At 34.8% G+C, this 23914-nt stretch overlaps 1 protein-coding gene across 1 annotated transcript in view; it reads right to left on the bottom strand.

Annotated features, from left to right (window-relative positions):
* Themis (thymocyte selection associated) overlaps nt 1–23914 on the bottom strand; it is a 179244-nt gene that overhangs the window by 7759 nt on the left and 147571 nt on the right. The window contains exon 5 of the mRNA XM_074075092.1: nt 5849–6006. Coding sequence (XP_073931193.1) covers nt 5875–6006 — 132 coding nt within the window. The 3' untranslated portion in view covers nt 5849–5874. The remainder of the gene's footprint in view (nt 1–5848; nt 6007–23914) is intronic.

Here is a 23914-nt window from a genome sequence, read left to right as displayed (position 1 = left end):
GACTGCAGTTCTCCTTCCAGCACATTCTTAAACATTTAAGCCTTCTGGGAAGAGGGTTGGTATAAAATGAAGAGTGTTCTTAATAACATTTTACTTTAGGGTGTCAGTATTTGCAACTAAGACTGCATTCCCTAAAAGGGGGAATTCTATTAATATCATTATTTTGTTTATACTATAAAAATGTTGTATTAATATTAAATAGGATGAAATAATAATCTGTTATACAATTTATAAGAGCAAGAAGCAAGGAGCTTAAGGTCTTCAAACACAAAGAAAAGGATATGGGCATGAAAAGCTAATTACCCTGATTTAATCAGTACATATTGTCCACATGTATTGAAGTATCAAACTGTATTCTAAAGACGTGCACAAAATATTTTTAAAAATAAACAACTAGAAATAAATAAACTACCATATAATCCAGCAATAGCAAGAATAGAATTAAAGATATGCCAGCTTTTTTGGTGGCCAGTTTTAAATTATCCAGTATTTTCAATGATGGGTGTTTTAGTCTTTGAAGTAAAGTTCATTATACTTTTACTGCTAAGTAGTATACTTAGAATATCACTGATTTAGAATGGCACCACTACTTCGAATAACACTAAATTGTTAAACTGATCCTTTATTAAAATTGAGAACCAATGATATGTTTTATGATAAGGTTATCTAAAGTAACTATCTTCAGATAGTTTGGAACCAGCAATTCAAACAAAGTGTTTAATATAAGAACTCCCATCTTGTTCAATCTTCAAAATAATAGACAGGGAACTAACTCAGGTTCTGTATCTCATCATACAAGTAATCTGAAGTTTAGATTAGACATTTAGATTCAACTAAAGCTCAATATAAAGAATTCTTTATATTCCTTCATATTCATTCTTTGCACTCCAGCTTCTACCTCGGCCGCAATGAAGAGCTTTCCTCTTAGAGCGTGTTTTCTCTCACCTCTTTAATTGACCAAAATAAGTTAGATCCTATGTGATGAATCACCTGTTCTTACATAGAGAAGAGATCATCTGAGCCCAACAATCACAATGCTCTGTGATACCAGCATAGGCCATTGAATCAAAAGCATTCAAAACTAACAGGCTCAAGTTTTCCTCCCAGCTTGGTGAAGAAAGTGAAGCCAGGAGAGATGAAATAGCTAATGAAAAGCTATGCATTTAGGTTTTAGCAGAGCTGGGACTAGAACTTCAGGTTCCTGTGTTTTGTTTTCTGACTCAGCACTCCTCTCATTGGTTGACTAGTCTAATTTATAAAGTATAAGTCATGGAAGATTCAGTCTAAAGATTACGGATAATTCAAAAAACATAGTTGAAGCTTCGCAAGAAAGGAAATTGCATTAGAGAACATGAATCAGAAAAGAATAAAATTTGTTCAGCAGAGAACATTTATGTAGGGCAAAAGAGCAAATAGATATATTTAAAAGGTTACTTTTGGGCCAAGATTTCAGTTCCTAGAGGAATAGGTAAGGAAGAAAAACAGAATGGTCCTCTCTTTAGCCAGGCAAATCACCAGAAGCAATTGCAGTAATTAATGAGTGACCCACATAATAACCAGATCCTCCTCACAACTAAATAATAATCCTCTTATGAATAACTTTGCCCTTCATAGAAGGAAGCTACCTTATCCACAGTCACCGTCCCCTTTCAGGGACAGCTGCATCTAATGATTGACTGGTACGGAGAGTAAAAACCACTGGCCTCCAATTCAGGACAGCTTTCAAAAGCCATGCAACCCCAGAGCTCCCTGTAGAATATTCTGATGTCTTTGTTATGGCTGTATCATGATTCATCTGCCCAGACCAGCTTCTGTTATTGTGCCTCAATTGTCTTTCAGAGAGCATTACCCAAACAGCTTTCCATATGAAGATCAACGCAGGGAACTAGATGTACAACTAAAAGCATGATACAAACTTTTCCACTTAAAACATTTCACCTACTAAAAATGGCTCTTAAGCTGATTAAGCAGTGCTCTTCCTGAACTATTGCTACTGAGGTAGAAAAAAAAATACCTGTCAGGTCATCCATGTGTCTGCATAATTGGAATGCTTCTTAGATTCAGAAATTATTGACATCCCCTCCCATGACCATAGCATTCATAAAGACCACAAAAGTCACAAAAGGACAGAATTCCCAAAGGAAACTGAGAATCAGAGACTACAAGAGTTACAACATTGGGTGGTCAGAGTCAAAACTTTTTAAAGATGTTGTAGGAAAACAAAGATTTCCTTAGCAACCAACTCATAAAGACTCAGTAGTTTATCTGACTTAATTGAAGTTTATCGTGTACAAAATTAACTTTCACCTATTTGATCTAATGTAATCTTCAAAATGGCCTATAGTATAGCACTCTTATTAACCTAGTTTGACAAATAAAGATACAGACTTTAACAAATTGTTCATGGTACACAGTAGCAAGTAAGAGAGTCAAAAATTAAAGCCAGCATTCTCAGTTAAAACTCAAGAGGCTTGAACTTTGCATTTATACCACTTACTTATGCTACTTCCAGAGAACGGTGCTCTTAATTATTTATGAGCAAAACAATATGTAGAGTTAATGATAATGTCCCTAAAATATGATATAAGAATCACCAAGCTACAGATTAAATTAAAAACTCACAGAAGTTCATCTATGAGATCTGGTGAAACATTTTCATCAACTTCTTAATGAAAGGAGCAGGTGCTGATAGCACTGTTCAGAGTTACAGGTTTATACTCCTGGCTGCAGTGGAGTCAATTGTCACTACACAATTCTGCTTCAGCCATTCATGGCAATCCCTCTAAGTGTCTAAACTGAATATCTCAGATAAAGAATTCCTTTTAGTATATTATTAGACACCTATTTGTAAAGGTATCCTAGGTGTCCAAAAGGAGCAAGACCTGAAAAGCAGTACTCCTATCTTAATTAGACTTTTTAAATTTTTGCTTTTTAGTCTGATATGCTGCAAAGATTCTGCCACTTTCACTCTCACCAAAAGAATTTTGGAAATGAATGACTAATGTATAAGCATTAAAAAAAAGAGAAAGATAAGTGGTTAATGCCTATTATCTCAGCACTTGGGAGACAGAATCAGGAAAATCATGAGTTTAAGGTCTGCCTGGGCTGCATAGCAAGACCCTGTCTGAGAGAGAGAGAAAGAAAGAAAGAGAAAGAGAGAGAGAGAGAGAGAGAGAGAGAGAGAGTTTCAACTGAAACTTTGAGAGCAAGGAACTCATAGACTCGGCACCCATCACAATACATAGCCATTATCAATCTGTAAATATAGATCACCAACTCTTCCCAGTTGGACAGATATTTGCATCTAGGGCTCCAGGAGTTTCTTCACACTGTGATTCACATTCGTGTATTTGTACCATGCTTGGTAGTTTCCAATGTGTACAAGGTCCTTTTGTGGTTACTCGTCTTGTTGATTCTCAGGAGCGTGCACTAGTCTAAGAATCAAGACATCTGGGTTCTTTTTGCCACCAAGGAGCCACCTCATCTGGGACAACTTAGCTGATAGCTCAGTCAAATTTATCACCCACAGAAGAGTTATCAGTCTGATGGTTCCAATAAGCTTTGTGGACCTCTGCCCTAGTACCCTGGACTTTGGATTGAAAAGCACAGTGCATCTTGTGAGCTAAGTGATGAATGCTGCTGTTTGTTTTAATAATTCTTAATCATGATCACTGCAAGAAAACATAAACAGACAACCCTAAAAGTGACTGAACTGCCCAAGTGCTTTAGCATGACAGAAGTAATTATTCATTTTGCAGGTTGTGCACTTAAAAATTCTTGCAATGATTCTGTACTTTATAGGAAGAAAAAAAATAAAACTTTCTTTTGAGCAATTAAAATATCTATAAAATCATGGCTTGTTTTGACAATGTGAAAATCACTGAATTTTCTGTGATTCCTATTTTTTCCAGGAGAAAATGACTTACATAATGTTCTTTTTGTTTTTAGTTCCTATTGTGGTCAGTTGTATATAAATAATACTTTTGTTATTTTTGCTGTGTCAGTTAGAAATATATCTCCTATGAGTTATTTCTCCCATTAAGTCTGATTATGTACACTTCATAATCTGTACAACACAATTTATGTAAATGTATATCTTATATAACATATGATTTAAAAAGAGATAAAGCTCAGAAAGGGTCTCATCTTTGTATCGTAAACTCAAAGGAGGTTAATCCACATGCATATTCAGGGATGAGCTACCCATACCAACCCAAGAATGTTAAATGTTAATCTAATTGGTCCTTTTTTAATGAAGACAAATATACTCTATTATATGAGATAAACATAGAGTTTGGAAACTTTTATTTGTGCTCTACTTTTGCATTTTTATGTATGGAATTGTCATACAATTATGATTCATAATAAGAAAGATTTTAATTTATTGACTTTACAGATGGAAGAACAGATGTAATATTGCCCAGATGTGCATATAATGTAACTTCTAAATAAATACATGTTAAAATTAACCTAGGAAAGGAGATTTCATTTTTTCTCTTAAATAAATTAAGAAGTATAATATCCTTTAATCCTAGGTTCTGTTTGTCCTTAAAAACCATCACTTATAAGCAATATGTTGAAAGCAGGGCTTTCCTGGTCTGTAACATATTTTGTATTATTCGTGCAGGATACAGATCTCAGATTGCCACTGTACTGTCCCAGAGATACATGCACAAGAGAAGATTAGATAACAGATTTCCCTGTGATTGAAACAAAAAACTTTGATCTCAAGAATTGTGTTATCTGGTACTTTTTAGGATGTATAATCTTAAAGAAAAAAATAGTTTCCAATGAATTAATAATGGCTTTGAATCTCAACATACCGCAGCAATTTTCACTGCAGTGGTTGTTTCTTTTATAGTCACACTTGATTAGTATTTGAAATGTGGAGGAATTGCAATATGCATGGTTTTCAAAGCCCCTTACAGAATTTCATTTTTATCACTTGTAGAGAGTCAGTGAAAAGGTAATAAGAAAAGCTCTATGGTATATTTTTATAGGAGTGTCAGAAGCCAGTAAGCTAACTACATGAAAGAACCCAGATTGTACAGACAGGGTTTGGAGCAGAAGCACTTCAGAGACTTTATATCTAGTATTTTGACTTTTACATGTCCTTGGAGAATAAAAAGTGTGCTATCTACAAAACCAAATAAGGAGGAGAAAAGAACAAATCGTATGCTTAGGAGTAATTACAGTTTCAATCTTCCTACAAACTAAATGTAAAGTTTCAAAGATAAAGTATAATAGAAACTGAGCTGGTTTGGTACATCTATAATATTGCCAAAAAGAAAATTCTTATGTCCCTTGCTAACTCATCCCACATTTCCACCATATGGAAGTTAGTCTGGGTAGCTTAATTGAACGCTATCAACTCCTCCACAGGCCCATTTGCTCTTGTTTTGCCTTCAATAGAGATGAAAATATCAGATCATCCTCTCTATAAAACCAAACCATCATAATTCAAGTCTACATTTGATTACTTTCTGGTACTTTTTAAATTTTAAACATCTCAATTATTTTAACCTCTTTTCAAGCCATTAATCTCTTTTTCTTCATTTTTCTAGTAAAAATATCAAAACATCATTATCATAACAACACAAGAAATATTAAAATACTTTCTTGGACACGAAAACCATAAATGAGGAAAACAATTTAACCACAGAAAACAATGAATAGCCCTGCCATTATTGTGAAGGTTTAAGATTATGCTGCACTTAAAACTTCATAAAACTTAAAGGCTAGGGTGGTCTCCATGGCCAATCCATATAGTCCACACAAAATGTTAGTATGACTCTGTACATTGTAACTTTGTCAGGCAAGCAGTTGAAACCATCACCCTGTGGCTTACCTAACCTATAGTCACACTGGTGCTTGTTACTGCAGTGGCCCACGCTTGCTCTTCTGTTTCTCCACATCAGCCAAATCATTCTGACAACCAACTGGTACTCTTGAATCCCAGCCAGCTTGAGTTGAGTGAAGTTTCTTGGATATGTCTACATGGTGACTCTGAAATGACACAGGCCAATGTGATTGATTACACAGGGAAATTATCAGTCCAAAATAAATGTTCTTTGAGATAGGACAAGGATAAACATTTATCATATGGCAACTCATTTCTGTATGTCTGAAAGAAAGCACTCTATATGCCAAAGCAAGTTATAAATTATATGTTTTGGTAATCTAGGTGCAGAATTTTTGAAGCAATCTGAGTGACTAGAATAAGATTTTAGATTTATAAAATCATCTCCCAAAATTATTCGTATATGTTACTTTTTCCCTGTGAAGCTTATAAAACATTTCTCATTTAGGACATTTTACCCAATTTTTATTCTTATACTTAAATAATCCAGCAGTTTGTTAACTATTACACAATTACTTGTTATTGTCATTGTTATAAGTAGTAATAGTAGATTTGTGATACTGGGAATTAGACCAGGGCCTTGTGCATGGTAGACAATTGTTCTACCACTTGAGCTATACCCCTACCCCTGTAATTATGTATTATTTAATGAAATTCAAGTGTCATTTCTATATAATTGCTACTTCTTATACAAAAGTTAACATCTACTCTAAATTTACACACAATCTTATCAGCATTCTGTGAATTAAACAATACTCCTCCCGTCAATTAAAGAATAATAACTCATGATAAAATGAATTAAGGCACAGAATCAATGGCCCCTATAACTCATCTCATTCATAAATATGTCATAATGTTTGACATTATATTGACACATTGAATACTTCTAAGAATCATCAGTTCAAACTGAAAGAAATTATGCTTCAGCACTTTGTTTCAGATCCAAATTCAGACTAGAAGTTTATCAGTTTGGATGTGATTAGAAAATATTTGTCAAGTCAGCACTGGTGGCTCATGCCTGTAATCGTAGCTACTGGGAGGCTGAAACCTAGACGATCACAGCTTGAGACCAACTGAGTCAAATAGTTTTCAAGATGCTGTTTCCAAAATAACCAGAGCAAAATGAACTAGAAGCATATCTCAAGCAGTAGAGTGATTGCTCTGAGTTCAAATTCCAGTCTCACCAAAAAATATATACATATATATATTTTTTTTTAATCAATTCACAGTCGGAATTAGCCAGTCAATTTTGGACATCCACATTAGCTATTTTAGGATAATGAAAAGTTTTTCTCAAAAGTTCCTTCTACAGACTAGGTATAGAATTAAATTAGTTAAAAACTTAATTTTATAGAATGAAAGGTTTTTAAAGCTTAGAAAGTACCAATAAGTAAATTTTCACTGTTATTAAATAATTCACCCATATTAATAAAACAAACAGTGCCAAGGTTCAAGGATATGACTCTTGATCTTTAGTATGATGCTCTTAATGTCACTCTTACTGGTCAGTTAAGTTTTTCAATGCAGGGACTGGTTGCACAAATGACCCCAGTTCACCATTCTCTGTATCCATGTTGCTTACATATAATTTCTCAGTGCCCTCCTTCTCTGACTTCTGGTTAGTCCATGTGACTTCTTCTGACACAAATAGGAGATTAAAGGATGCATACACAATTAGTTTTTCTCACACTCAGACTTCCACTAGACCATGACAGCATGCCGAAATTAGCCTGGTGGAGGTTGAGCATAAGCTGGAGCAGTTAGTTTACCCCAGTTATCTAAGCTGAAGCAATCAACAGTCATTAAAATCCTAGATATTTTGCTAAACCAGCCTAGATCAGCTATTAGCAACTCAGGACAGGTGAAATCCACAACTCATGAATTAAGTAAGTGTGCTTTGAGCTGATGCCATCAAAATTTTGGTGATCATGCAGTATTGTGTGGTGACAACTGATAAATTCAGTTATCTATGATATCCTGGACACTGAGTATGGTGTGAGAATACAAATATATATGTGACCATCTCTGGTTCCATATTGTTGAAATATAATTTTTTTCATTGTTTAAGCAGAGAATTAAAACAGAATGTGGTAAGGCATTTGTAAATAATTCCCAAATTCCATTTCTAATGACAAAGGATGGGGTCCTAGTGGTACTATCAAGGACAAGTCAAAAGATCAGAGCTTGAATACTGATAACAACTGGAACTAGCAACTCATCCATGGTCCACAAGAACATAAGCCCATCACTCACAATGAATTTTTAAATTTATTTTCAAGCCTATGTTATCTCATAGATATTGGAAAGAAGCAGATTCAATCAGCCTCTAAGCTATTTCCTGATTTTGGATTAAATATCTTTAGAAAATATATCAATTTCAAATTATTAGATGGGTATTAAATCATAGCTTCTCAGTACTTATCAATACAGTAGATTAAAGTAAGAATGCAGTTTAATGATATTTCATACCAAATTCAAATGGCAGCAGTAAAATATGAGGGAAAATATAACAGTTCATGTAAATTACATATAATATCTCCCAGACTGCAAAGAAGAAACATTGAATTTTTTTTTAAATCCTTAACTGAAGGGATCCAGGATGATGACTAGAGTACAGAAATAAAGACTAACCTCCATGACTCCAAAACCTCTCTGAGGCATTGGAGCCACTCTTGGGGAATTCTGACTGCTTCTAACCAAAATAATAATTGCCATCACAATAGGTGCAGGAAAAAATTCCAAATCTGACCTAAAACTCAGCCTTTAATTGCACCTAACAATTGTGACCCGCTGCACAGCCAGCAAGGCAAGTCCAGCTCCGGAGAAACCCTCTTTGCCCACAGTGATTTTTTTTCTTTTTTCTTCTTTTCTTTTTTCTTCCCTTCTCTTCTCTGTCCTCCATAAAGTGGAAATCTTAAAAGGAGGAAAGGCATGGAGTGAGGTATTTCTGGCACTGAATGAAAATAACTTCAACCCCAGGATACTCTACCCAGCAAAACTATCATTCAAAATAGATGGAGCAATAAAAATCTTCCATGATAAGCAGAAACTGAAACAATATATGATCAACAAGCCACCACTACAAAAGATTCTGAAAGGCATTCTACACACAGAAGATGAAAGCAAACAAAACCACAAAGAATGGGAAGTATCAAACCACAGGAGAAAAAAAAGACAAGGAATCAGAGAGTAGCATTGATTCAGCTGCACACAATCAAATCCTTAAACAACAAAAACAACTAAATGGCAGGAAACACCACATACCTATCAATATTAACACTGAACGTCAGCAGTCTAAACAGCCCCATCAAAAGATACCATTTGGCAAGCTGGATTAAAAAGGAAAATCCAACAATTTGTTGTTTACAGGAGACCCATCTCGTTGACAGAAACAAACACTGATTTAGGGTGAAAGGCTGGAAGAAGATTTACCAAGCCAATGGCAGGTTTTCCTTTGGAAAACAGGCAGGAGTAGCAATACTTATATCAGACAAAGTAGACTTCAAACTTACATTGATCAAATGAGATAAAGGAGAACACTTAATGCTAATAAAAGGGGAAATACACCAAAAGGAAATTACAATTATCAACCTATATCCACCCAATGTCAGTGTACCCAATTTCATCAAACATACTTTAAAGGACTTAAACGCACATATAGACTCCAACACAGTGGTAGTGGCAGACTTTAATACCCCCCATCACCAATAGGTAGGCCATCCAAACAAAAACTCAATAAATAAATTCTAGAACTAAACCACACTGTAGATCAAACGGACCTAGCTACTGCCTACAGAATATTTCATCCACCATCCGTATAATACATATTCTTCTCAGAAGCCCATAAAACTTTCTCCAAAATCAATCATATATTAGGGCACAAAGCAGGCCTCAGCAAATATAAGAAAACAGAAATAATCCCCTACACTCTATCTGATCACAATACATTAAAACTAGAACTCAACAACAAAAACAACAGCAGAAAATATGCAAACGATTGGAAGCTGAACAACACATTGCTCAATGACCAGTGGTTCATCGATGAAGTAAAAGAGGAAATGAAAAGTTTCCTAGACGTTAAGAAAAATGAAAACACAACCTACCAGAACCAAAGGGACACAGCAAAGGCAGTCCTGAGGAGAATGTTTATAGCCATGAGTGCATATATGAAAAGGTCAGAAAGATCTCAAATAAGTGACCTAATGCTACATCTCAATCTCCTAGAAAAACAAGAACAAGCAACACCATCTCAAGCAGGAGAGAAATAATAAAAATAAGGGCCTAAATTAATGAAATAAAGATCAAAGAAACCATATAAAGAATCAACAAAACAAAAAGCTGGTTCTTTGAAAAAATAAAATTGACAGACCCCTGGCAAATCTGACTAAAACAAGGAGAGGGAAAAAAAACCCAAATCAGTAAAATTAGAAATGCAAAAGGGGCAATAGCAACAAACACCAAGGAAATCCAGGGAATCATCAGAGACTACTTTGAAAACCTATGAATAATAAAAGAAAAAAAAATTCTATATTCATTATTGTATAGAGAGTACATCAACCATATTCACCTTCTTAACTTCCTCTTATACTCTCCCCCTCTGGTGTGTGACCTCCCTTAATGTGACCTGTCTTTCATACTATTGCTGTATTTCTTTTAGGTCTGCATTCCACTTATGAGTGAAAACAATACAGTACATTTAAAATAACTATATTAAGTAAATAGGTAAATTCATGAATCAAACATTTTTATGAATTTTTCTTTAGTACATTATTAGGGACTACTACATAGTCACAGATTCACATATATAAATAAATTTGGCTTATATACAAAAGTGTCTGTCAATAATACTGCTATTTTATATGTGAAAGTCTCAAATATTTCACCTTATTTTATCCATAAAAATGTATATTTCAAATCCTATGCTTTTAAATAAGTTAATTATTGCAATCATTGCAAACAATAATTATATACCATCTCATTCATCTCGGATTCAAATTACATTGGTCAACTATCTATAGAAGTTATAAATCAAAGTAATGGTTAGGTTAGAGAAAGTGAGAATTGAGAACTCAGTATGTGCACATTGTCCCTATATTCTCCAGGCACAAGAAAATGGTCTGACAACAACTGAAGAAAAAAAACTATCAGGCACAGCTTCAATGATATCAAGTCTTCAACATGAAGACCGGATCCAGAGGAAATTGAGAAAATGTAAATTCATTTAAAGAATGGATGGAAGCATAGATAAATTTCTACTGGCATGCATCAGGCCTTGAGACCACTCTATAGTTGTACTTAAAAACTAAATTCTGTTTATTCTGTGTAATTTCCATTTAACTAGTCATTAGAAATGAGTCATTAGGATGCTGTCTAGTACTATAAAATGACTATTAAATTATTTTTCATGTTATTCTTGGCTTGTAGTATGTATGTTGTTTTAAGTGTTCCTGCTGAAAGTAATGACCTAAATATGAGGTACCAACTATTTGTCTCAGAACAAAGAAAAGAACAAATAGACATTACCCAAAACAATGTTCACTAGGATGTCCATGAACACATTGAAACATTTCTCCAAATGCATCTTTTATCGTATATCTACGGTCATTTCATTGTATAAAATCATCCCTTCCCAAACAGCTTGAGAGTCCTAGTAGTATATTCACTTGTGCCACTTCTCCCCAAAGGCAAATAGGCTTGCTTTCCCTTAGAGGGCTACAAATGACCTGTCTTGGCCTTGGATGAAATACCCTTTATATTTAAAACAACATGAAATATTCCAGATAGTGTACTTTCCTTTGTATTTTGTAAAAAAGCAATCCTCTTCTAACTGACTCAAGAAGTAACCCACCAGATTACTGTTTATATAAAATTCTCTGCTATAGAAACAACTGCTCTGTTCTACTGCCGCACTTTTTCACTTCACAAAGTAAATTTAAGTAGTATTTCAAAAGAAATTTTGAGTGAAATTTAGGAAGGAGTCTCTTATTAACTTTCTCCCTGAGAATTAAATTTGACTTAAAACAAGAACAATAGCAATAACTCAGAGACTGTATATTAAGATAAAGGAGTAAAAAGCTAATCACAAGAAATATCATTCTAGAAAGGTGGCATTCCTCTATGTAATCTGTCTTCTGTGTGTGTGGCAGGCAGGGTGAGGGAGTAGAGTTTCTTTCATTTGTTATATGGCTGAATTATCATTAGTAATAATTTATGAGATTATCAAGTTTTTTAACTAGTGAGAACACACAATTCTGGAAGTAATTTATCTTGTACTGTATTCTTCTGTGTTTTTGTGTATGTATTGTATGTGTGTGTGTGTGTTCTCTTTTGTTACATGGTTCAAACACTATAAACAATTTAGAAGACCACAAGTGGCTTTAAAAAATAACAAATTTCTCATTGTGCATTATAATGATCCAGTTTAATAGAGAAAAAGTTGGGGGGTTGGGGAGGAAAATAAACAAGTAAGAATGTAAACTGTGTAAAATAATCTAAATCTGATGGTATAGTCCTCTTTTTCAGGCAATACTGAGGTTTTATGGAATCATCCACACATACTCAAACACTGTCATCTCTGCACAGAATGTATTCTTTATACCAATTGAAAGAATGCTTCTGAGCTTATTCCACCTAATAATACTCCTGTTCCCTATAGCCTTTGTTGTTTGCAGAGTTTTCTCAGTCCTGTATTTGTCAGGCATTGATCTCCACTGGCCCCTCAGAAGCTCATTTCCACCTCTCCTGTTCTCTGAGAGCATCAGGCTATGGCTTTCCCAGATAAGCCAGCTCTTTGCTGGCATCACTAACCCTTAATGGCCAGTGTCCTCCCTACTTGCCCATATACACCTTCTTCCAATGGATCCTTGCTGTCTGAGCTCTAACCTCATAGCTAATCGGGAGCTTCACCAGCAATCACCAATGTATGCATGTATCTTGACATTGAGATTATGATTGACAGATGGTATAAAACATTTCTCCCCTGTCTGTTTCAAGTATTACCAGAAGGCCAGACATTTAAAAAAGATTTGGACTTTTCCATCTACCTTCCCCTTTCTCTTGGGTCAGAGAAAAAGCAGAAGGCCTATGTAAAATAAAGATGCCTGTATCTCCTTTCCTGGTTGCCCTGATAAGAGATGACAGCCTCCCATCCCACCACATCCAGGACCAGCTCTTCCTTCTTGGACCAGCTGGGACTAGATGTAAGTAAAGCCATCTTTTGGAACTATGATTAGAAATCTTATCATCTGTCATATAGTAAAGATCTTACCATGTTCTCTGGGAAAGAAATCCTTCACTTGCTATTAAAACTATTTTACATCCTCATTTTCCAAGACATGAAGATATCAGGTATTAAAGTAGGAGATTACTAGTGCTCATTTTTCAGTTGCATATTCCTCTATGATCCCTGTTGAAACTGGAAAGTAGGTAATTTTCAAGTTCCACCACCCTGATTTGATGTTGATTTGATCATCCTCTTGGGAAAATTCAAATTCTAGCTCATGAATATAGGAAGTTGATATAATCATACACTTATAGTTTGAGAAATGTTGCCTACAATTCCTGCATGGAGAACCTCTTCACCTGGTTCTATCAAGGTCAATTACTTCCACTGCTTGCTACTCTAATGTTCTATGAATTTAGCCAATGATGAGATGGGCATTTGAAGCAATGCTCAACCAGAATATTTTTAATTTAAAATGAGCACTGAGTAGATAGCTAATTTATACAATTGTTATTCTTCAGGAGATAAACAAGAAGCATGCTACCTTCAAAGATATTAGTATCATTACTCCAGATATGGAACAAGCATGCAAAAGCGTTTGCTATTTTAGAGATAATGTGAAAATTGCTTACCTTCAAATACCGAGGTTGGCTTATTTAAAATGTTGATGTTATGAACACTGAAGTAACTTTTTGCATAGAGAAGTCTTCTTCCTTATTTTGCCCTCCCACAAAATTAAAAGTAATTAATTTACATGGTATGGACATAACATTCATTGTTCCCATGTTAATGGGAAAAACATAACTCAGATTCTTTGAGAGTAATTGGTGGCCAAAGGGCAGGAAAATAATCTTATTTTGAATTACAGAAACAGAAATTCTAATGGAACAAACTATATGACACATTTTTGGTTAAATTAGTTTTTGATGAAATTAGTTTTGAATTAGTGGACATATGAATAGCATTTGAACAGTGTCCAGCAGAGCAATGCAGGCTGCAGATGACAGATGGGAACTGCAGAGTGCTATATAATAGGTCTGTATCTAGGCAAGTTATTCTAAATTCATTTCTTAAAAATTATATTTTAAATCACCTTAACCTTTTGTGTACTAAAACATAGCTTTTCACATGAGTCTTTGAAAAGTATACATCCTGGCAACTTGATTTAAAACACCATTATATTGTTATTTGACCTAGAAACAATTTTGATAAGCACAATTCATGTCACTGTTTCTTCAAGCATTCACATTACACTAAAGTATTACTAAAATACAGGGTGAGATCCTGGAAGGCTGCTTTCCACCTCCTCATATCAACTCAATCCCGGCTATATTTCTTTGACCCTTTGCCATAAAGACTGCTTGCTCTTCTGACCTCTTCTGACTTAAGACACTGTCCCCAAATTCCTTTTTAATTTTTATTTATCTATTTATTTATATTTCTTATCTAACATCTTAAACTGATGGATTAAAAACACAAAAACATGTATGCACATGTTGTGTAATATTTAAAGTATACCACCATCCAACACTTTCTTCAAATTGCTATCCTCTGGCCGTTTGCTTATAATGTCCACTTAAGCTCACATCCTCGTCTTTGTTATCTTTCCCCAATATGACATCAAAGGACTCTAATGTTTATACTTCTGTTTAGCTTTATTCCATACTCTTTTTAGAGGCTTATAAATACAATTGGAAAAATGGACTTTGTCTTATAGATTTTCTTCCTCAAGGGCTTGGATTCTAACATTTTCTATGCTCACATTTCCTGCTGCTAACACTGCTCTTCTCTGTCTTCCATTCATTTCCGCCTATCGGCGTCCACCTGGCCGACATAAGGGGTCCTTAGAATCTACAAGTTCACAGCTGACTTGCCCTGTTATAAGATCCTTATTTTCCACTCTACTCTTTTTGCCAGTCTCTAAAAATTTGTGTTTCTAAGCAATACCCTCACAAACGTCTTGCAACTTGTGTCTGTTGTAAATTATGTTACCCGGCGACAACTGGGTCCTCAATGTTGCTCAGTTATCTAAGGACATCTGCTTCAGTTCCTTTTAAGGGAGCCAGGGAAGAGACTTCAAATCTTTTCCTCTTTTATCAAATGTACAATTGAAGTCTAGCTTTCCTCAATCTTAGTAAATTACTTAATCACCTAATCCATTGAGATGGTAGCCATCCGAAATCAATTCCCACAGCCTTACTTCTCTCTTGTCTTTATTGCTAACTTACAAAGAGCCCTGTCCTCTTTCTAAAATAAGTGCCGCCTTCTTTGAGTGTAACCCTTTCCTTTCCACTCTCACCTTGATTTACTTTAATCAACTATTCTTATTCTCTTCTATTCTCTGACCCTCCTGCATTGCTCCATTCATTTTCAACTAAACTTCAATAAAAGCAACCTACTACTGCTTATTTTCCTTTCTTCCCATTTCTCTAGGAATTTACTGGGTGTAATTTGGTTTCTGTTCCCACCATTAGATCAAGAGTACTTTCACTGATAACTTTCTAATGAACTGTCATGAACACCATGGTGTTTTTGTAGACCTCATGTTCCCAACATGTTCTGTTGGAATATTCTGTTAAGCATCTCCTCATTTATGTAAAATGTAGACTTTCCTCTCAGTCTACAGTTATATTGTTCTCATTTATTTCCTAGAACCTTTTACAACTATCTCTTTTGCGATATTTTCTCTTTTTTACCAGCTTCTCTATCAGTAGTCTCTAAATAATTCTGATTATGTATCAACAATATAAAATCTAAGCATAAACCATAAATGTGACACCCATGTATGTACTTAAAATTATATACATGTGCTCAACAAAAATATATGTAGATAAAGTACATATAAACATATATGTATATATACATAATATATAAGGTATATATAATATATATAATATAATGTGTATTTGCTCTAATACATAAAATACATTATAAAAACTGTTGAAACTTTAAAAATACAAAGTTGAAATAAAATACATTAAGCAAATCTTTAATTCACTTATTAATATGTTGAGAAAATGATTGGTTGTCATCAATTTAAACCTTTAACTATTTAATATCTTAATTATGGGGTTTCAAATCCAAAGCAATTCTTTGGAATATTTAATAAATGATTAGAACTTTTGTTCCCACATTTGTTTAAGTTTGTAAGAGGAATGATTTTATAAGTTACATATCATTCTCAGCAATGAATGCACATAACAGCAGATATATTCCAAAAGAACCCATCTTTGAAATGTTTTTATGAAGCAGTTCTTTAATAAAAGTCATTTTATCATCTTTTAATTAAATTACCAGCTCAAGTGTGTATGTGTGTGTTCCTGACTATTGCCAGACCTTACCACGTATAAGGTAGGCAGATTTGTGAGATACATCACAGGTCTAATACATCCTTAATTTCAGTCAAAGCATTTTGTCATGAAATGATCAGGAAATCTCCAAATGGTGCAAATAAGTGCAAGATAGTCACTCCCATGTCACAAAGTATAATGAGGATGCTACTATGTCTATATTTTTGTTTCTATAAATTAATAATATCCAGAACATCCTGCAGAACTTTGTAAATGTCTGGTTGTAATTTATTTACTTCAGTATCCAGTCTGTAATGACACCAGGAATGCATTTCATAGATGAAACCACCTCGTTAGCCTTCCTTTAGAATCACTTTAAAAAATTCTAAACAGTTCAGCTGCTCTAGCAGTGGTCATATTTACTCAGTTCATCCATAAAATGATGCATTCACTAAAGAAGTCATCAAGGGATAGATGAATGCCTTAATGTATAAAAATGCTTTCTCATGTATTTCACTATTGAAACACAATCTAGCAAATATAATAAACAGATATGTCAGGAAAAAAACTGAACTCTCATGCAACTTTATAGAAAATCTTTCACACCAAGTTCTTTGTTAGTACAAATAATAACAGCTAACATTTATTTTCTGCTTACTAAGTGTCATGCACTATTCTAAACTTGCTACATGTATTAGCATATTGAAATCTTCAGCATTTATGTAAGTGTCTTTTGAGAGCATTTTCAGAAAAAAATAAATGTTTTTGTCAGAATATTGCTTCTTTATATTATTTTAGCTATTTTAGGAAGAACCAGTATACTCAGTGATATGTAACTTCTTCCTTATCACTGTTTAAAAAATTCAAGAGTCAAGCTGGTAGAGTGGCTGAAAGGCCTAGCAAGTATGAGGCCCTGAGTTCAAACCCCAATACTGCAAAAGAAAAAAAACTCAAGAATTACCATTAATTTTAGTGAATTTTAAATATAATGAAGTACTATACTGACTATAACAATTTTTTAACAGCACTGGAAAATCATAGACGTTATCTGCATATTCTCATTGCTTAGTTTTAAAATGTGTTAATCATGACAGCTTCATTTTCTCAGTGAATAATATCACATGATACAGAATAAAATATGGTGAAATTCATTGTCACTTAGTGTTTGTAAATCTCCATTTCAATCTTCTTTACAATATCAAATTTTTAGCTGACATCTTGATGGGCATGGTTTGTTCATCTTTTCTTTTAACCTCTTAATATAGCTGATGGAGAAATATTAGAAGTGTGAAAACTGTCAGTTCTGCTTTTAAAATATAACTTTTCTTTTTCTTGTAAGTTCAATATTATAATAAATTTACTTGCTATAGTAAATATTCTCTTAAAAACTCATACTTCAAATCTTGTGCTTTGAAAAATGTCCTCCCCCCAAAAGGACACAGCTTAATGACTTGAGACAAACTGAGTGAACCCAAGTAACTATCACCCAGATGTGGCAGTAGGACATTAGTAAGTCCAGCATCTCCCTCAGGCCTCAAGCCAATCACATTTCCAACACCTTCCCCAAAGCTAACCACTATCCTGTATCTAACAATCAGTTCAGTTTTCATTCTTATTTGGAAGTTTTCCGGACTTTGAATCATGTAAGATGTCCTGTCTTATGTCTGGCTTCTTTTTTTATAATATAAGATTCCAGGTATGAATATACCAACTCTACTATTGAATATTTGAGTCATTTCTAATTTTTACCTATTATATATATTGCTACTATATGATACTACACATGTCTTTTCTCATATTTCCATTAGGTGCACATATGTGTACATTTCTACAGATATATAATTACTAAATCATATGACCTAGTTATTATAGGCTAAGTTTTAGTCGATCATATATGACAGTTTCCCAGAATAATACACTCCCACTAGGAGTATATGAAGTTCTAATATCTCCATATACTTGCTAAGACTTAGTACTGCCAGTCTGTTTAAAAATTCTAGTGATTCTGAAGTGCTCACGCTATCTCATTGCGGTTTGTATTTCCCAAATGACTCAAGAGATTAAGTAGCTTTTCAGTCAATATTATGTTGATCATTGTGGATGCTTACTGTGAATACCTGTTGTATTAATCAAAGTTTTCATTTGCTATGGCAAAATTCTTGAGAAAACAACTTGAAGAAGGAAAGATTTACTTTAGATCATGGTTGCAAAGGTTTCAGTCCATCATGGCAGAGCATGGAGTGCAAGGTGGAGCAGAACAGCTCACATTGTGGTGGTTAGGTGGCAAAGAAAAAGAATGCCTGTGTTAGCTGGCTTTTTCTTTTTCCTTTTTTATTCCATCCTCAGCCAGTGGGATAGTGCTGCCCACATTCCAGGTGATTTTTCCCTCGTAGTTAATCCTCTCTTGAAATGCCCTCACAGACTCACCCAGCAGTGTGGTTTTTTAATGTCATAGATGCTTCTCAATCCAGTCAAGTTGATAATCAGATTAGCTACTATGTGAGGTGTGTGGCCCACTTTCTCTATTATGCTATCAATGTTTTTATTATTGATTATTAAAAGTTTTTTATATATTCTGAATACAATTTTTTTGTCATAGCCCCTATCCATTTCCAAGTAGCTTCCTCTAGTCTGTTTTTTGCCTTTCACTCTTTTAATGGCATGTCCAGCCATATGATTTTTTAATCTATAGGTGGTCTTCAGTCATTTTTTTTAAACACTTAAACATACACATCAGTCAATTACAGCAGATGAACATTATTTAAATCCTGATTCAAACTGTAAGGAATCATTTTGAAGCAGCTAGGCAAATTTGAATCTTTACCTGATTCATGATGATTTTAAGGAATTATTGCTGATGTTTTCAGGTGTAACATCCTATTGCTCATTGTTAGGCATCCCTACATTTTAGAGCTATCTGCTAAAGAATTTATTGATGAAATGATGTCTGATTTTGTTTCCAAAAGATTCAGTTGGAATGAAGAATAAGGAATATCAATGAAACAAAATTAGTGTTCAGTTAATGAAGTGAGGGGATGTGTACCTGGAAATTCACCATACTATTCTATCTACTTTTTGTGTACTTTCCATGATAAGATATTAAAAACTTAGTTCTATCTGAGACTTGAAATCAAAACAACCATATGCTTATATACATGTGAGGGCACAAGGAAACACATACTGGATTTCAGAAAACAGGCTCTTGTTTCCTGAACCTTAAGGTCAAGTTTAATAATTAGTGCTAGGTTAGAATGGTATTGCTGGATGGTACTATCAGAAAAACAGACACATAGACCAATGGAAGAAAATAGAAGATCCAGAAAACACCCACACAGCTATAGACATCTGACTTTTTACAAAGGCACTAAAAACATACATTAGAAAAAAGACAGCCTCTTCAACTAATGGTGTTAGAAAAGCAGGATATACACATAAGAACAATGAAGCTAGACCTCTATCTCTCATCCTGTACAAAAATTAACTCAAAATAGATCAATGATCTTAATATAAGACCTGAAAGTTTGAGATGCTAGAGAAAAATATACTGAAAAGCCTTGAAGATATAGACATAGGTAAGATCTTTCTGAATAGGACTCCAGGAAATGAGAACAAGAATTGACAAATGGGATTACTTCAAATTTAAAAGCTTATGTATCACAAAGAAAAAAACTAAACAGAGGAGACAGTCTATAAAATGAGAGAAAATCTTTACCAGCTTTTCATTTTATAAAGGATTAATATCCAGTGTATACAAAGAACTAAAACAATATAAACTCTAAAACAACAAATAACCCAACCAACAAGTAGGCAAATGATTGAACAGAAGTGCAATTCTCAAAACAAGTATAAATGGCTAATTAATACATGAAGAAATGTTTAACATCTTAACCATAAAAGAAATGCAAATCAAAATTATACTAAGATTCCATCTCATCCCAGTCAGAATGGCTATAATCAAGAAAACAAACAACAAATTCTGGTGAGGGTACAGAGAGAAAAGGGACCCTTATACACTGTTGCACATGTCATTTTTTCCTTTGTTATGAATCTCTTGGTATGGGTTAGTAATGCATATTTAAAGTCATGGATTGAGTAAAACTTTGATGACATAATTTTTACATTAAACGGAGAGACAAATTCATATGGAAAAAACTGTGAATATGAAGTAGAGTTGAAATAAACATCTATAATAAACACAAACACAAACCATCTGACACTCTACAAAAAGTACTTCAACCCACTCCCATATTCACTTTGGAGAGGGAGCTAGTCAATAAGATGGGGAGTGAAACTGATAATAAGGAATATTTAAGGGCTAAACATTTATTGATATGGTTTTTATTGCACCAAGATCTAGCCTAGAGATCATACAGGCACTTAAGTACATTAAAATCACTATACAAGTACCTGATCAGTCAATATTATTCACCAAGGTTAAATCCAGCTAAGAAAGGAGCTATAAGAGCCAAAGCTGGTAAGGGTAACAAGTACAAAAGAATTAAACAATATCCTCAAGTGAAAACCAAACTAGAATCTAAGCAGAAAGATCCATTATTTGCTGACCTATGTTTAGATGACCATTTTTTGCCATTTTATTAATTCATCTATATTCTTCTACCTCCTAATGTAGTTTGAGTATTCCATTTCCCTTTTTATCAAGGGAGGCTTACCCTAATTTTTGAAAACTAGGAAATGACTAATAAGAAAGATGAGTTACAATAAAAGAAAAAAATTTTACATGTCCGAATGAAAGTAAAACAGTAGAACAACATGTAAAGTAATTATTATCATTAATTAAAATAGTGCTCATTTCATCTCTTTGGTATTTAATTTAAATTTTCATTTTGCACTTGCCATAAAAGTTTTCTTGTTGGGAAGGGGATGGTGTGGAGCAACGGGGAAGCAGGAGAAAGTAGAAGGGAGGGTGAACATAAATGGGCAACTAATGCATGAATGGAAATGTCACAGCAGAACTCATTAATTTCTACAAGTAACCAATTAACATACGCTAATATTATTTTTTTAAAGGTGGTAAACAGAAGGAAAATGAAGAAGACAAATACCTGATAGACTTTGGGAATTTGACCTGCATGATTTCAAACAATTACTCCAGATTTTCATCACAGCAAGATTTGAGTAATACTGCTTTTTCTGACAATCAAAATACTGCCAACACAGAGAAGGCACATAATATTCATTGACTAACCCTTAAACTATTTTTTAAGCAAATAAAGGCCCAGGGCAGGGGCAGGCAGTTGCTGCAGGCCTGCCTGTCTGTTTCCTGGCTGGGAACAGCTGGGAACAGAGTCAGATAGCCCCAGTCAATCTGTTGCTTCTTATCCTTGTGCTTTTTTTTTTTTTTCCTTTTCTTTTTCTCTTTCTCTCAATTCCCTCCCACCCAGGTCAGTAAAATTAAAACATAATGCAGAGAATGGCAGAGATGAGCAAACATCTGGCAGTACCTGGGTCTGCCATAATATGTGGGTACATAGAACTTCGGACTGTTGCCCGCCTACACAGATCTCTCTCCACCTTAGTGTGTCTGCAACCTCACCAACAATGGCACAGAGAATTGCAGAAGGAGAGCTGCTACAAGCATCTGGAAAGACCAGGACCCACCAAACACAAGCAGACACAAAACCTCTGTCTGCTTCGTGCCTGTGCTGTCACGTAGCTGATCCATTTTCAACCAAGCAAATGTGCTAACCCACCAGGTGAGCACAACACACTATTTGGGAAGGATCCACAATTTGTAGTACAGCTGGGGAGCTGATTGCACACCCTCTGGACAAAACTAATGACCAAATACACAAAGGGAATATTTCCCCTCTGCCTGGGGTGGAATGGGTAGAACGCAGGCTAAAAAAGCCCATGTGGGGGTGGGGTGACTCAGCAGCTACTATGGGGAAAGCCAGGCACTGAACTGCCTTGGAGAAACCAGGCAGCAAACTGAAACTGACAGTCTCACCAAAAAAAAAAGCTCATTTCTAACTCATAGGCTTACCCTCTGAGTGGAAATGTCTGGCAACTGCTCATTTACCAAACCCTCATGGGACCACTTCTGAGAACCTGCCTTCTCCAGACACCCCACTCCACTAAGGAAGCCTGGGTTCAAATACCCAGAGCTGAGCCCTCCCAAAGCTGTCTGATAGGGAAGAGCAACACTCATTGCCATGCTACCCAATATACTGACCTTAAGAAGGATCAGCCTTGGCCAAATCCCCTATAAAAAATAAAAGTGTCATCACCTCAACTTGAAATTAGAGGAAAGAGTCCAGAGCATTCATTGAACTGAAGATACATATATATACATATATTTTTTTTTAATTTTTATATTATTTTTATTTCATTTTTTATTTTTGTATTTTGTATTTTCTTAATTTTTAAATTTAACTTTTATTTTTTCTTCCATCTTATATTATCTACCTCCTTTCTCCATTCTATCTTAACACTAAATCGTTCAGCCCTCTATTGCCCCACTTTCCTTTCTCTGCCTCAAGTTTTTTCTTTCTCATCTCTCTCCATCTTCTCCCTGTTCCTTTCCACCCCCTCTTCCCACTACCTCAACCTTCTCAAAATGCAGCACCCACTGAAGAGTTTATTATACCAACTTTACACATTACCCCACCCTTCTTATCCCTTGGCAACACTGACAATAACACCCTCTTCCACAATGACTAAACTACACTTCAACACACACTAGGGACTTAGTATCCTAGAATTCTCATGCTTCACACCCCTAACCCCATCAACCCATTCCCCCTTCCTTCCCCTTCCTCCAGCACCAGTTGTTTCAATACCTAAGTACCCATCTGTACTCAAACAACCATTATCCTTCCAATCTCTATGGCTTATAGATAATATAACCCAGGAGCCAACTACATATTTTATAAGTAACTGGTCCAGCATTGAATCAGAGACTTTGTTATTGCTAATACCACCTAGTCAGGGAACAGAAATAGCACATCAACCTAGCTACCAGTCATAGAACAGTAATTGAGTCAAGGGGAAGATAACATGTGATTAAAATCCCCAATTAGTCACTCAGCAACATAGTTCCTGATAAAGGACTATGCAAGAACTCAGCAACTCCATCAAAAGACCAAACCTGAAAATCATGGTCATTAAAGAAGGGAAAGAGGCAAGCTAAAGGAAAACATAATATATTCAACAAAATAATAGCAGAAAATTTCCCAACTCTCAAGAAAGAGTTGCCCATTCAGGTATAGGAAGCCTCCAGGACACCAAACAGACTTGACCAAAATGGAACCTCTCCACAGCATATTATCATTAAAACAGCTAGTACCAAGAACAGAGAAAGAATAGTGAAGGCTGTAAGAGAGAAAAAAAAATCAAATAACATATAAAGGTAAACCCATCAAAATAACAACAGTTTTCTCAACAGAAACCTTAAAAGCAAGAAAAGCATGGAAAGGGGTATTTAGAGCACTGAAAGAAAACAATTTCAGTCCTAAGATACTCTACCCAGCAAAACTATCATTCAAAATTGATGGAGGGTTATATGACCACCAAGCCCCAATA

The sequence above is a fragment of the Castor canadensis genome, chromosome 1 (genome assembly GCF_047511655.1).
Source record: "Castor canadensis chromosome 1, mCasCan1.hap1v2, whole genome shotgun sequence".
NCBI lineage: Eukaryota > Metazoa > Chordata > Mammalia > Rodentia > Castoridae > Castor > Castor canadensis.
This window is presented reverse-complemented; position numbering and strand designations above follow the sequence as displayed.